Source organism: Plectropomus leopardus, chromosome 8 (genome assembly GCF_026936395.1).
Source record: "Plectropomus leopardus strain MGB_pleo_1.0 chromosome 8, ASM2693639v1, whole genome shotgun sequence".
NCBI lineage: Eukaryota > Metazoa > Chordata > Actinopteri > Perciformes > Serranidae > Plectropomus > Plectropomus leopardus.
In genome coordinates, this window is record NC_142183.1 from 25,030,569 (window position 1) to 25,045,946 (window position 15,378).

Sequence of the window (15,378 nt, forward strand, 5' to 3'; positions counted from 1 at the left end):
ACAGCATAAATTGACATGTATAGCTACGTCATGACATAGAATGGTGCAAAAACAGCCAAAAACACCATAATATTGCATGTTGAAAAAATGACCAAAAAGGCAAGGCTATAGTATGGCAAAAATGTCAAAACATGACGTCCCAAAAACACTTCAAAACACTTCAAAACACTTCAAAACAGCATAAAATGACATGTATAGCTACGTCATAACATAGAATGGTGCAAAAACGGCCAAAAAACTCATAATAATGCATGTTGAAAAAATGACCAAAAAGGCAAGGCTATAGTAAGGCAAGAACGTAAAAATATGACATGTCCCAAAAACAGCTGAAAACACCTCAAAACAGCATAAAATACTGTGTCAAGACATGCCATAGCATAGAATGGTGCAAAAACGGCCAAAAAACTCATAATAATGCATGTTGAAAAAATGACCAAAAAGGCAAGGCTATAGTAAGGCAAAAATGTCAAAAAATGACATGGCCCAAAAACACTTCAAAACACTTCAAAACAGCATAAAATGACATGTATAGCTACGTCATAACATAGAATGGTGCAAAAACAGCCAAAAACACTGTAATAATGCATGTTGAAAAAAATGACCAAAAAGGCAAGGCTATACTAAGGCAAAAATGTCAAAATATTATATGTCCCAAAAACAGCTGGAAACACCTCAAAACAGCATAAAATAGCGTGCAAAAACACACCATAGCATAGAATGGTGCAAAAATGGCCAAATAACTCATAATACTGCATGTTGAAAAAATGACCGAAAAGTCAAGGCTATAGTAAGGCAAAAATGTCAAAATATGACATGTCCAAAAAACAGCTGAAAACACCTCAAAACAGCATAAAATACTGTGTCAAGACATGCCATAGCATAGAATGGTGCAAAAACGGCCAAAAAACTCATAATAATGCATGTTGAAAAAATGACCAAAAAGGCAAGGCAATAGTAAGGCAAAAATGTCAAAAAGTGACATGTCCCAAAAACACTTCAAAACACTTCAAAACAGCATAAAATGACATGTATAGCTACGTCATAACATAGAATGGTGCAAAAACAGCCAAAAACACTGTAATATTGCATGTTGAAAAAATGACCAAAAAGGCAAGGCTATAGTAAGGCAAAAATGTCAAAATATGACATGTCCCAAAAACAGCTGAAAACACCTCAAAACAGCTTAACATACTGTGCCAAGACATGCCATAGCATGGAGTGGTGCAAAAACGGCCAAAAAACTCATAATAATGCATGTTGAAAAAATAACCAAAAAGGCAAGGCTATAGTAAGGCAAAAATGTCAAAATATGACATGTCCCAAAAACAGCTGAAAACACCTCAAAACAGCAGAAAATACTGTGCCAAAACACACCATAGCATAGAATGGTGCAAAAATGGCCAAATAACTCATAATACTGCATGTTGACAAAATGACCGAAAAGTCAAGGCTATAGTAAGGCAAAAATGTCAAAATATGACATGGCCCAAAAACAGCTGGAAAAACCTCAAAACAGCAGAAAATAGTGTGCCAACATATGCAATAGCATAGAATGGTACAAAAACAGCTAAAAACATCATAATAATGCCTGTTGAAAAAAAATGACCAAAAAGGCAAGGCTATAGTAAGGCAAAAATGTCAAAATATGACATGTCCCAAAAACAGCTGAAAACACCTCAAAACAGCAGAAAATACTGTGTCAAGACATGCCATAGCATAAAATGGTGCAAAAATGTCAAAAAACATCATAATAATGCATGTTGAAAAAAATGATCGAAAAGGCAAGGCTATAGTAAGGCAAAAATGTCAAAATATGACATGTCCCAAAAACAGCTGAAAACACCTCAAAACAGCAGAAAATACCGTGCCAAAACACGCCATAGCACAGAATGGTGCAAAAACAGCTAAAAACATCATAATAATGCATGTTTGAAAAAATGACCAAAAAAGCAAGGCTATAGTAAGGCAAAAATGTCAAAATATTACATGTCCCAAAAACAGCTGAAAACACCTCAAAACAGCTTAACATACTGTGCCAAGACATGCCATAGCATAGAATGGTGCAAAAATGGCCAAAAAACTCATAATAATGCATGTTGAAAAAATGACCAAAAAGGCAAGGCCATAGTATGGCAAAAATGTCAAAAAATGACGTCCCAAAAACACTTCAAAACACTTCAAAACACTTCAAAACAGCATAAAATGACATGTATAGCTACGTCATAACATAGAATGGTGCAAAAACGGCCAAAAAACTCATAATAATGCATGTTGAAAAAATGACCAAAAAGGCAAGGCTATACTAAAGCAAAAACATAAAAATATGACATGTCCCAAAAACAGCTGAAAACACCTCAAAACAGGATAAAATACTGTGTCAAGACATGCCATAGCATAAAATGGTGCAAAAATGTCAAAAAAACATCATAATAATGCATGTTGAAAAAAATGACCAAAAAGGCAAGGCTATAGTAAGGCAAAAATGTCAAAAAATAACATGTCCCAAAAAAACTTCAAAACACTTCAAAACAGCATAAAATGACATGCATAGCTACGTCATAACATAAAATGGTGCAAAAACAGCCAAAAACACTGTAATATTGCATGTTGAAAAAATGACCAAAAAGGCAAGGCTATAGTAAGGCAAAAATGTCAAAATATGACATGTCCCAAAAACAGCTGAAAACACCTCAAAACAGCATAAAATATTGTGTCAAGACATGTCATAGCATAAAATGGTGCAAAAATGTCCAAAAACACCATAATATTGCATGTTGAAAAAATGTCCAAAAAGGCAAGGCTATAGTAAGGCAAAAATGTCAAAATATGACATGTCCCAAAAACACTTCAAAACACTTCAAAACAGCATAAATTGACATGTATAGCTACGTCATAACATAGAATGGTGCAAAAACAGCCAAAAACACCATAATATTGCATGTTGAAAAAATGACCAAAAAGGCAAGGCTATAGTATGGCAAAAATGTCAAAACATGACGTCCCAAAAACACTTCAAAACACTTCAAAACACTTCAAAACACTTCAAAACAGCATAAAATGACATGTATAGCTACGCCATAACATAGAATGGTGCAAAACGCCAAAAACTCATAATAATGCATGTTGAAAAATGACCAAAAAGGCAAGGCTATACTAAAGCAAAAACATAAAAATATGACATGTCCCAAAAACAGCTGAAAACACCTCAAAACAGCATAAAATACTGTGTCAAGACATGCCATAGCATAAAATGGTGCAAAAATGTCAAAAAACATCATAATAATGCATGTTGAAAAAAATGACCAAAAAGGCAAGGCTATAGTAAGGCAAAAATGTCAAAAAATGACATGGCCCAAAAACACTTCAAAACACTTCAAAACAGCATAACATGACATGCATAGCTACGTCATAACATAAAATGGTGCAAAAACAGCCAAAAACACTGTAATATTGCATGTTGAAAAAATGACCAAAAAGGCAAGGCTATAGTAAGGCAAAAATGTCAAAAAATGACATGGCCCAAAAACACTTCAAAACACTTCAAAACAGCATAAAATGACATGTATAGCTACGTCATAACATAGAATGGTGCAAAAATGTCCAAAAACACCATAATATTGCATGTTGAAAAAATGTCCAAAAAGGCAAGGCTATAGTAAGGCAAAAATGTCAAAATATGACATGTCCCAAAAACACTTCAAAACACTTCAAAACAGCATAAATTGACATGTATAGCTACGTCATAACATAGAATGGTGCAAAAACAGCCAAAAACACCATAATATTGCATGTTGAAAAAATGACCACAAAGGCAAGGCTATAGTATGGCAAAAATGTCAAAACATGACGTCCCAAAAACACTTCAAAACACTTCAAAACACTTCAAAACAGCATAAAATGACATGTATAGCTACGTCATAACATAGAATGGTGCAAAAACGGCCAAAAAACTCATAATAATGCATGTTGAAAAAATGACCAAAAAGGCAAGGCTATAGTAAGGCAAAAACGTAAAAATATGACATGTTCAAAAAACAGCTGAAAACACCTCAAAACAGCATAAAATACTGTGTCAAGACATGCCATAGCATAGAATGGTGCAAAAACGGCCAAAAAACTCATAATAATGCATGTTGAAAAAAATGACCAAAAAGGCAAGGCTATAGTAAGGCAAAAATGTCAAAATATTATATGTCCCAAAAACAGCTGAAAACACCTCAAAACAGCATAAAATACTGTGTCAAGACATGCCATAGCATAGAATGGTGCAAAAACGGCCAAAAAACTCATAATAATGCATGTTGAAAAAATGACCAAAAAGGCAAGGCTATAGTAAGGCAAAAATGTCAAAAAATGACATGGCCCAAAAACACTTCAAAACACTTCAAAACAGCATAAAATGACATGTATAGCTACGTCATAACATAGAATGGCGCAAAAACAGCCAAAAACACTGTAATATTGCATGTTGAAAAAATGACCAAAAAGGCAAGGCTATAGTAAGGCAAAAATGTCAAAACATGACATGTCCCAAAAACAGCTGGAAACACCTCAAAACAGCATAAAATAGCGTGCCAAAACACACCATAGCATAGAATGGTGCAAAAATGGCCAAAAAACTCATAATAATGCATGTTGAAAAAATAACCAAAAAGGCAAGGCTATAGTAAGGCAAAAATGTCAAAATATGACATGTCCCAAAAACAGCTGAAAACACCTCAAAACAGCAGAAAATACTGTGCCAAAACACACCATAGCATAGAATGGTGCAAAAATGGCCAAATAACTCATAATACTGCATGTTGAAAAAATGACCGAAAAGTCAAGGCTATAGTAAGGCAAAAATGTCAAAATATGACATGTCCCAAAAACAGCTGAAAACACATCAAAACAGCATAAAATGACATGTATAGCTACGTCATAACATAGAATGGTGCAAAAACAGCCAAAAACACTGTAATATTGCATGTTGAAAAAATGACCAAAAAGGCAAGGCTATACTAAGGCAAAAATGTCAAAAAATGACATGTCCCAAAAACAGCTGAAAACACCTCAAAACAGCAGAAAATACCGTTCCAAAACACGCCATAGCATAGAATGGTGCAAAAATGGCCAAAAAACTCAAAATAATGCATGTTGAAAAAATGACCAAAAAGGCAAGGCTATGGTAAGGCAAAAACATAAAAATATGACATGTCCCAAAAACAGCTGAAAACACCTCAAAACAGCATAAAATATTGTGTCAAGACATGCCACAGCATAAAATGGTGCAAAAATGTCCAAAAACACCATAATATTGCATGTTGAAAAAATGTCCAAAAAGGCAAGGCTATAGTAAGGCAAAAATGTCAAAATATGACATGTCCCAAAAACAGCTGAAAACACCTCAAAACAGCAGAAAATACCGTGCCAAAACACGCCATAGCATAGAATGGTGCAAAAACAGCTAAAAACATCATAATAATGCATGTTGAAAAAAATGACCAAAAAAGCAAGGCTATAGTAAGGCAAAAATGTCAAAATATTACATGTCCCAAAAACAGCGGAAAACACCTCAAAACAGCAGAAAATACTGTGCCAAAACACACCATAACATAGAATGGTGCAAAAACAGCCAAAAACACCATAATATTGCATGTTGAAAAAATGACCAAAAAGGCAAGGCTATAGTATGGCAAAAATGTCAAAATATGACATGTCCCAAAAACAGCTGAAAACACCTTCAAACAACATAAAATAGCGTGCCAAAACACGCCATAGCATAGAATGGTGCAAAAACGGCCAAAAACAACATAATGATGCATGTTGAAAAAATGACAGAAAAGGCAAAGAAAAAATGTCAAAATATGACATGTCCCAAAAACCGCTGAAAACACCTCAAAACAGCATAAAACAGTGTTAGTTTGTATTTTTATGATTATGCATCCTCCATAGTTAGTTTGAGACTCTATGTCTACCTCAAGGAAGACCTATGCATATATGGTAAATCTTAGTTTCTGTAAGCTATGCTTGACCATGGATACCTGAGCTGGACCCGTGCTTGTAAATTCTGCAACACAAATACATGCCTCATTCCTCAAAGAAGTCTAATACCTGACATGTTAGTAATTGATAACTACCATCTACGTCACAGCATTGTTTAAATACTACAGCCTTTCTCTGTGATCGGGATCAGACAGCTTTCTATGTTCTGTGTCAGTTAGTCTGTATTTCGTCTTGTCTCTATCTGAACGGACCCGAGCACTCTTCTTTCTCTTACTTGTCCTCATTTGTAGTCTTCGTTTTAGTTCATCTTTGTACTCATCTTCATTTATGTTGTACTCTTTATGTGTACTAATAATTGATGTCATTGTAATTTGAAGTGTATACTCATGCTTTTACTCATAATAAAAGAGTGCTGATTGAAGCTTCACCAGGTGTCTACATCCTTCAAGAGTCATGACAGAAAACTCATACTAGCTTACAGTGTGTATACTCACGTCATAGCATAGAATGGTGCAAAAACAGCCAAAAACACAACAATTATGCATGTTGAAAAAATGACCGAAAAGGCAAGGCTATAGTAAGGCAAAAATGTCAAAATATGACATGTCCCAAAAACAGCTGAAAACACCTCAAAACAGCATAAAATACTGTGCCAAGACATGCCATAGCAGAGAATGGTGCAAAAATGGCCAAAAACCTCATAATAATGCATGTTGAAAAAATGACCAAAAAGGCAAGGCTATAGTAAGGCAAAAATGTCAAAATATTACATGTCCCAAAAACAGCTGAAAACACCTCAAAACAACATAAAATACTGTGCCAAGTCATGCCATAGCAGAGAATGGTGCAAAAATGGCCAAAAACCTCATAATAATGCATGTTGAAAAAATGACCAAAAAGGCAAGGCTATAGTAAGGCAAAAATGTCAAAATATGACATGTCCCAAAAACAGCTGAAAACACCTCAAAACAGCATAAAATACTGTGCCAAGACATGCCATAGCAGAGAATGGTGCAAAAATGGCCAAAAAACTCATAATAATGCATGTTGAAAAAATGACCAAAAAGGCAAGGCAATAGTAAGGCAAAAATGTCAAAATATGACATGTCCCAAAAACACTTCAAAACATTTCAAAATAGCATAAAATGACGTGTATAGCTACGTCATAACATAGAATGGTGCAAAAACAGCCAAAAACACTGTAATATTGCATGTTGAAAAAATGACCAAAAAGGCAAGGCTATAGTAAGGCAAAAATGTCAAAATATGACATGTCCCAAAAACAGCTGAAAACACCTCAAAACAGCATAAAATACTGTGTCAAGACATGCCATAGCATAAAATGGTGCAAAAATGTCCAAAAACATCATAATAACGCATGTTGAAAAAAATGATGAAAAAGGCAAGGCTATAGTAAGGCAAAAACGTAAAAATATGACATGTCCCAAAAACAGCTGAAAAGATCTAAAAACAGCAGAAAATAGCGTGCCAAAACACGCCATAGCATAGAATGGTGCAAAAATGGCCAAAAAACTCATAATAATGCATGTTGAAAAAATGACCAAAAAGGCAAGGCTATAGTAAGGCAAAAATGTCAAAATATGACATGTCCCAAAAACAGCTGAAAACACCTCAAAACAGCAGAAAATACCGTGCCAAAACACGCCATAGCATAGAATGGTGCAAAAACGGCCAAAAAACTCATAATAATGCCTGTTGAAAAAATGACCAAAAAGGCAAGGCTATAGTAAGGCAAAAATGTCAAAACATGACATGTCCCAAAAACACTTCAAAACACTTCAAAACAGCATAAAATGACGTGTATAGCTACGTCATAACATAGAATGGTGCAAAAACAGCCAAAAACACTGCAATATTGCATGTTGAAAAAATGAACAAAAAGGCAAGACAGTATCACAAGCACACAGCCAAACATTCACCTCCCTAACAACCATCTCTTTCTTTCTCTCTAAGGCAAAAATGTCAAAATATGACATGTCCCAAAAACAGCTGAAAACACCTCAAAACAGCAGAAAATACCGTGCCAAAACACGCCATAGCATAGAATGGTGTAAAAATGGCCAAAAAACTCATAATGATACATGTTGAAAAAATGACCAAAAAGGCAAGGCTATAGTAAGGCAAAAATGTCAAAATATTATATGTCCCAAAAACAGCTGGAAACACCTCAAAACAGCAGAAAATACTGTGCCAAGACATGCAATAGCAGAGAATGGTGCAAAAATGGCCAAAAAAACTCATAATAATACATGTTGAAAAAATGACCAAAAAGGCAAGGCTATAGTAAGGCAAAAATGTCAAAATATGACATGTCCCAAAAACAGCTGAAAACACCTCAAAACAGCATAACATACTGTGCCAAGACATGCCATAGCATAGAGTGGTGCAAAAACGGCCAAAAAACTCATAATAATGCCTGTTGAAAAAATGACCAAAAAGGCAAGGCTATAGTAAGGCAAAAATGTCAAAATATGACATGTCCCAAAAACACTTCAAAACACTTCAAAATAGCATAAAATGACGTGTATAGCTACGTCATAACATAGAATGGTGCAAAAACGGCCAAAAAACTCATAATAATGCATGTTGAAAAAAATGACCAAAAAAGCAAGGCTATAGTAAGGCAAAAATGTCAAAATATGACATGTCCCAAAAACAGCTGAAAACACCTCAAAACAGCATAACATACTGTGCCAAGACATGCCACAGCATAGAGTGGTGCAAAACCGGCCAAAAAACTCATAATAATGCCTGTTGAAAAAATGACAAAAAAACAAGGCTATAGTAAGGCAAAAATGTCAAAACATGACATGTCCCAAAAACACTTCAAAACACTTCAAAACGGCATAAAATGACATGTATAGCTACGCCATAGCATAGAATGGTGCAAAAACAGCTAAAAACATCATAATAACGCATGTTGAAAAAAATGACCAAAAAAGCAAGGCTATAGTAAGGCAAAAATGTCAAAATATGACATGTCCCAAAAACAGCTGAAAACACCTCAAAACAACATAAAATACTGTGCCAAGTCATGCCATAGCAGAGAATGGTGCAAAAATGGCAAAAAACCTCATAATAATGCATGTTGAAAAAATGACCAAAAAAGCAAGGCTATAGTAAGGCAAAAATGTCAAAATATGACATGTCCCAAAAACAGCTGAAAACACCTCAAAACAGCAGAAAATACCGTGCCAAAACACGCCATAGCATAGAATGGTGCAAAAATGGCCAAAAACATTATAATAATAAAGGTTGAAAAAATGACCAAAAAGGCAAGGCTATACTAAGGCAAAAATGTCAAAATATTACATGTCCCAAAGACAGCTGGAAACACCTCAAAATGGCAGAAAATACCGTGCCAAAACACGCCATAGCATAGAATGGTGCAAAAATGGCCAAAAACCTCATAATAATGCATGTTGAAAAAATGACCAAAAAGGCAAGGCTATAGTAAGGCAAAAATGTCAAAATATGACATGTCCCAAAAACAGCTGAAAACACCTCAAAACAGCATAACATACTGTGCCAAGACATGCCATAGCATAGACTGGTGCAAAAAAAGCCAAAAACATCATAATAATGCATGTTGAAAAAAATGACCAAAAAAGCAAGGCTATAGTAAGGCAAAAATGTCAAATCATGACATGTCCCAGAAACACTTCAAAACACTTCAAAACAGCATAAAATGACGTGTATAGCTACGTCATAACATAGAATGGTGCAAAAATGTCCAAAAACACTGTAATATTGCATGTTGAAAAAATGACCAAAAAGGCAAGGCTATAGTAAGGCAAAAATGTCAAAATATAACATGTCCCAAAAACACTTCAAAACACTTCAAAACAGCATAAAATGACGTGTATAGCTACGTCATAACATAGAATGGTGCAAAAACAGCCAAAAACACTGCAATATTGCATGCTGAAAAAATGACCAAAAAGGCAAGGCTATACAAAGGCAAAAATGTCAAAATATTACATGTCCCAAAAACAGCTGGAAACACCTCAAAATGGCAGAAAATACTGTGCCAAGACATGCCATAGCAGAGAATGGTGCAAAAATGGCCAAAAACCTCATAATAATGCATGTTGAAAAAATGACCAAAAAGGCAAGGCTATAGTAAGGCAAAAATGTCAAAATATGACATGTCCCAAAAACACTTCAAAACACTTCAAAACAGCATAAAAGGACATGTTTAGCTACGTCATAACATAGAACGGTGCAAAAACAGCTAAAAACATGATAATAATGTATGTTGAAAAAAAGGATCAAAAAAGCAAGGCTATAGTAAGGCAAAAATGTCAAAATATGACATGTCCCAAAAACAGCTGAAAACACCTCAAAACAGCATAAAATAGTGTGCCAACACATGCCATAGCATAGAATGGTGCAAAAATGGCCAAAAACATCATAATAATGCATGTTGAAAAAATGACCAAAAAGGCAAGGCTATAGTAAGGCAAAAATGTCAAAATATGACATGTCCCAAAAACAGCTGAAAACACCTCAAAACAGCATAACATACTGTGCCAAGACATGCCATAGCATAGAGTGGTGCAAAAACGGCCAAAAAACTCATAATAATGCCTGTTGAAAAAATGACCAAAAAGGCAAGGCTATAGTAAGGCAAAAATGTCAAAAAATGACATGTCCCAAAAACACTTCAAAACACTTCAAAACAGCATAAAAGGACATGTATAGCTACGTCATAACATAGAATGGTGCAAAAACAGCTAAAAACATGATAATAATGTATGTTGAAAAAAAGGATCAAAAAAGCAAGGCTATAGTAAGGCAAAAATGTCAAAATATGACATGTCCCAAAAACAGCTGAAAACACCCCAAAACAGCATAACATACTGTGCCAAGACATGCCATAGCATAGAGTGGTGCAAAAACGGCCAAAAAACTCATAATAATGCCTGTTGAAAAAATGACCAAAAAGGCAAGGCTATACTAAGGCAAAAATGTCAAAACATGACATGTCCCAAAAACACTTCAAAACACTTCAAAACAGCATAAAATGACGTGTATAGCTACGTCATAACATAGAATGGTGCAAAAATGTCCAAAAACACTGTAATATTGCATGTTGAAAAAATGACCAAAAAGGCAAGGCTATAGTAAGGCAAAAATGTCAAAATATGACATGTCCCAAAAACAGCTGAAAACACCTCAAAACAGCAGAAAATACCGTGCCAAAACACGCCATAGCATAGAATGGTGCAAAAACAGCTAAAAACATCATAATAATGCATGTTGAAAAAAATGACCAAAAAAGCAAGGCTATAGTAAGGCAAAAATGTCAAAATATGACATGTCCCAAAAACAGCTGAAAACACCTCAAAACAGCAGAAAATACTGTGCCAAGACATGCCGAAGCATAGAGTGGTGCAAAAACGGCCAAAAAACTCATAATATTGCATGTTGAAAAAATGACCAAAAAAGCAAGGCTATAGTAAGGCAAAAATGTCAAAAAATGACATGTCCCAAAAACACTTCAAAACACTTCAAAACAGCATAAAATGACATGTATAGCTACGTCATAACATAGAATGGTGCAAAAACAGCCAAAAACACTGTAATATTGCATGTTGAAAAAATGACCAAAAAGGCAAGGCTATAGTAAGGCAAAAATGTCAAAATATGACATGTCCCAAAAACAGCTGAAAACACCTCAAAACAGCAGAAAATACCGTGCCAAAACACGCCATAGCATAGAATGGTGCAAAAATGGCCAAAAACATCATAATAATGCAGGTTGAAAAAATGACCAAAAAGGCAAGGCTATAGTAAGGCAAAAATGTCAAAATATGACATGTCCCAAAAACAGCTGAAAACACCTCAAAACAGCATAACATACTGTGCCAAGACATGCCATAGCATAGAGTGGTGCAAAAACGGCCAAAAAACTCATAATAATGCATGTTGAAAAAATGACCAAAAAGGCAAGGCTATAGTAAGGCAAAAATGTCAAAACATGACATGTCCCAAAAACACTTCAAAACACTTCAAAACAGCATAAAAGGACATGTATAGCTACGTCATAACATAGAATGGAGCAAAAACAGCCAAAAACACTGTAATATTGCATGTTGAAAAAATGACCAAAAAGGCAAGGCTATAGTAAGGCAAAAATGTCAAAATATGACATGTCCCAAAAACAGCTGAAAACACCTCAAAACAGCATAAAATAGTGTGCCAACACATGCCATAGCATAGAATGGTGCAAAAACAGCTAAAAACATCATAATAATGCATGTTGAAAAAAATGACCAAAAAAGCAAGGCTATAGTAAGGCAAAAATGTCAAAATATGACATGTCCCAAAAACAGCTGAAAACACCTCAAAACAGCATAACATACTGTGCCAAGACATGACATAGCATAGAGTGGTGCAAAAACAGCCAAAAAACTCATAATAATGCCTGTTGAAAAAATGACCAAAAAGGCAAGGCTATAGTAAGGCAAAAATGTCAAAACATGACATGTCCCAAAAACACTTCAAAACACTTCAAAACAGCATAAAATGACGTGTATAGCTACGTCATAACATAGAATGGTGCAAAAATGTCCAAAAACACTGTAATATTGCATGTTGAAAAAATGACCAAAAAGGCAAGGCTATAGTAAGGCAAAAATGTCAAAATATAACATGTCCCAAAAACAGCTGAAAACACCTCAAAACAGCAGAAAATAGCGTGCCAAAACACGCCATAGCATAGAATGGTGCAAAAACAGCTAAAAACATCATAATAATGCATGTTGAAAAAAATGACCAAAAAAGCAAGGCTATAGTAAGGCAAAAATGTCAAAATATGACATGTCCCAAAAACAGCTGAAAACACCTCAAAACAGCATAACATACTGTGCCAAGACATGCCGAAGCATAGAGTGGTGCAAAAACGGCCAAAAAACTCATAATAATGCCTGTTGAAAAAATGACCAAAAAGGCAAGGCTATAGTAAGGCAAAAATGTCAAAACATGACATGTCCCAAAAACACTTCAAAACACTTCAAAACAGCATAAAAGGACATGTTTAGCTACGTCATAACATAGAATGGTGCAAAAACAGCTAAAAACATGATAATAATGTATGTTGAAAAAAAGGATCAAAAAAGCAAGGCTATAGTAAGGCAAAAATGTCAAAATATGACATGTCCCAAAAACAGCTGAAAACACCTCAAAACAGCATAACATACTGTGCCAAGACATGCCATAGCATAGAGTGGTGCAAAAACGGCCAAAAAACTCATAAGAATGCCTATTGAAAAAATGACCAAAAAGGCAAGGCTATAGTAAGGCAAAAATGTCAAAACATGACATGTCCCAAAAATAGCTGGAAACACCTCAAAACAGCATAAAATACTGTGTCAAGATATGCCATAGCATAAAATGGTGCAAAAATGTCCAAAAACATCATAATAATGCATGTTGAAAAAAATGATCAAAAAGGCAAGGCTATAGTAAGGCAAAAACGTAAAAATATTACATGTCCTAAAAACAGCTGAAAACACCTCAAAACAACATAAAATACTGTGCCAAGACATGCCATAGCATGTCTTGGCACAGTATTACTTGTCCTCATTTGTAGTCTTCGTTTTAGTTTTTGAGCAACATACTATACTATACGGAAGGTATACTATTGTATGACTTTTTATACTATTTTGGACGACATACTATACTATAACTTTTTTATGTGTATGTTGGATGACGTTCAAAATAGCATAAAATGTCATCGTATAGTATGTTGTATTTATGTATATGTAGATATATGTGTGTGTGTGTGTGTGTGTGTGTGTGTGTGTGTGTGTGTGTGTGTGTGTACAATTTCTCACCTTTCTCACAGTAGGGTTCGCCCTCCTCCATGTAGAAGGCTTGGTTCCTGATGGGAGTCTTGCAGGCTGCACACTTGAAACACTGAACATGGTAGGTCATCTTCAGTGCATGCATGATTTCCTGATGACAGGAGACAAGGTTGTACATTCTTTATTTTCAGCTAAGTTGGTGCTGTTGGAGCACAGTGGGGACTACATCCATATTTCCATGTAAAGAGAAAAAAAACCTTTCATGTTTTTGGTTTGTGTTTTGCTTTTGCTCAACACAGTGTTGCACTTCTTACCCCTGTGATCTTCTTTTTGCACTTGGCACAGTTAGGAGCGTATCGGTTATCGTAGCACTTGGTGCAGTAAACAGACCCTCTCTCCTCGAAGAAGCCCCCTTCGTCCAGGACCACCTTACACTGTGAACACGTAAACTCCTCTGGGTGCCAAGAACGCCCCAGCGCTACCAGGTAACGACCTCTGGAAGACACATACACACATATTAACAGCACATCAGAGACATTTCTGAAATCTGCTAAATCACTACTTTGACAGGGAAAACAAGGACAGCTCCAAAGGAAATTTTAGCACATGATTATCAGTGGATGAAGTACTTGAAAATCATACTTGAGTAAGAATAGAGACATCTTACTTACATATTACTTTGGTAGACAAAGTCACCTCTCAGAATATTAGAATGAAAGTCTTAAAGTTTTCTGATACTTACTGTGCTTTAGTATCAAAAGTAATTTCATGATATTTAATGTACATAAGTATTAAATGAGTAATAATATAAATATATACATACATACATACATACATATATATATATATATATATATATATATATATATATATATATATATATATATATATATATATATATATATATATATATATATATATATATATATATTATATAAAAGTACAAATAAATCCTCTTAATAAAAAAGCAAGCAGTCTGAAAATTGAACGTGATTAAATGTAATTCTTCATAAACACGTGTATCATATGTGTGTGATAGTCTGGCGACCTGTCCAGGATGTACCCCGCCTCTCACCCAATGTAAGAGGGTAGGTACACCACTGTAAAAATGTGTAAAAAAAAATGTACATTACACTTGAGGAAAAACATTTTCACAGCTTAAGGATTTATTATTTATTATTTATTTATTTTCCTTAATTTGTTCTTCTGTCCCTTCACTCCTCCTTTCTTCCCTATTTTGTAGTAAGAAACAAAGATGTTTAGGGGAAATGTGCTGGAGTAAAAGTGAAAGTTGACGGAATAAATAAAGACTTAAGTATTGTGACAAAGTATTATTACTTTGTTATGTGACACTACTGCACGTGACTAATAACGCACGGAGAAAAAGCAAAGTTCTCTTTTTGTGAAATATGAACAAAAACTGGAAATGTGTTTTTCATTTCTGTCAGGAACTTTGTACCTTCATTTGTTGAGACACAGTTCTGTTTTCCTGCACTAGTGACCAGAATAAGAACTAAGGTTTCCCTTTTATCTGTGAGATTTGTGAAATGAGATTTAAATT

General features: G+C 34.8%; 1 protein-coding gene across 2 annotated transcripts in view; it reads right to left on the reverse strand.

Moving 5' to 3' along the window:
• The window catches only part of pdlim7 (PDZ and LIM domain 7), a 58,783-nt gene that overhangs the window by 8,215 nt on the left and 35,190 nt on the right, over nucleotides 1-15,378 (reverse strand). For both annotated transcript variants that reach the window (XM_088081240.1, XM_088081241.1), the window contains exons 8-9: nucleotides 14,132-14,312; nucleotides 13,848-13,968 (exon numbers count right to left, since the gene is read on the reverse strand). In XM_088081240.1, coding sequence (XP_087937366.1) covers nucleotides 13,848-13,968; nucleotides 14,132-14,312 — 302 coding nt within the window. The remainder of the gene's footprint in view (nucleotides 1-13,847; nucleotides 13,969-14,131; nucleotides 14,313-15,378) is intronic.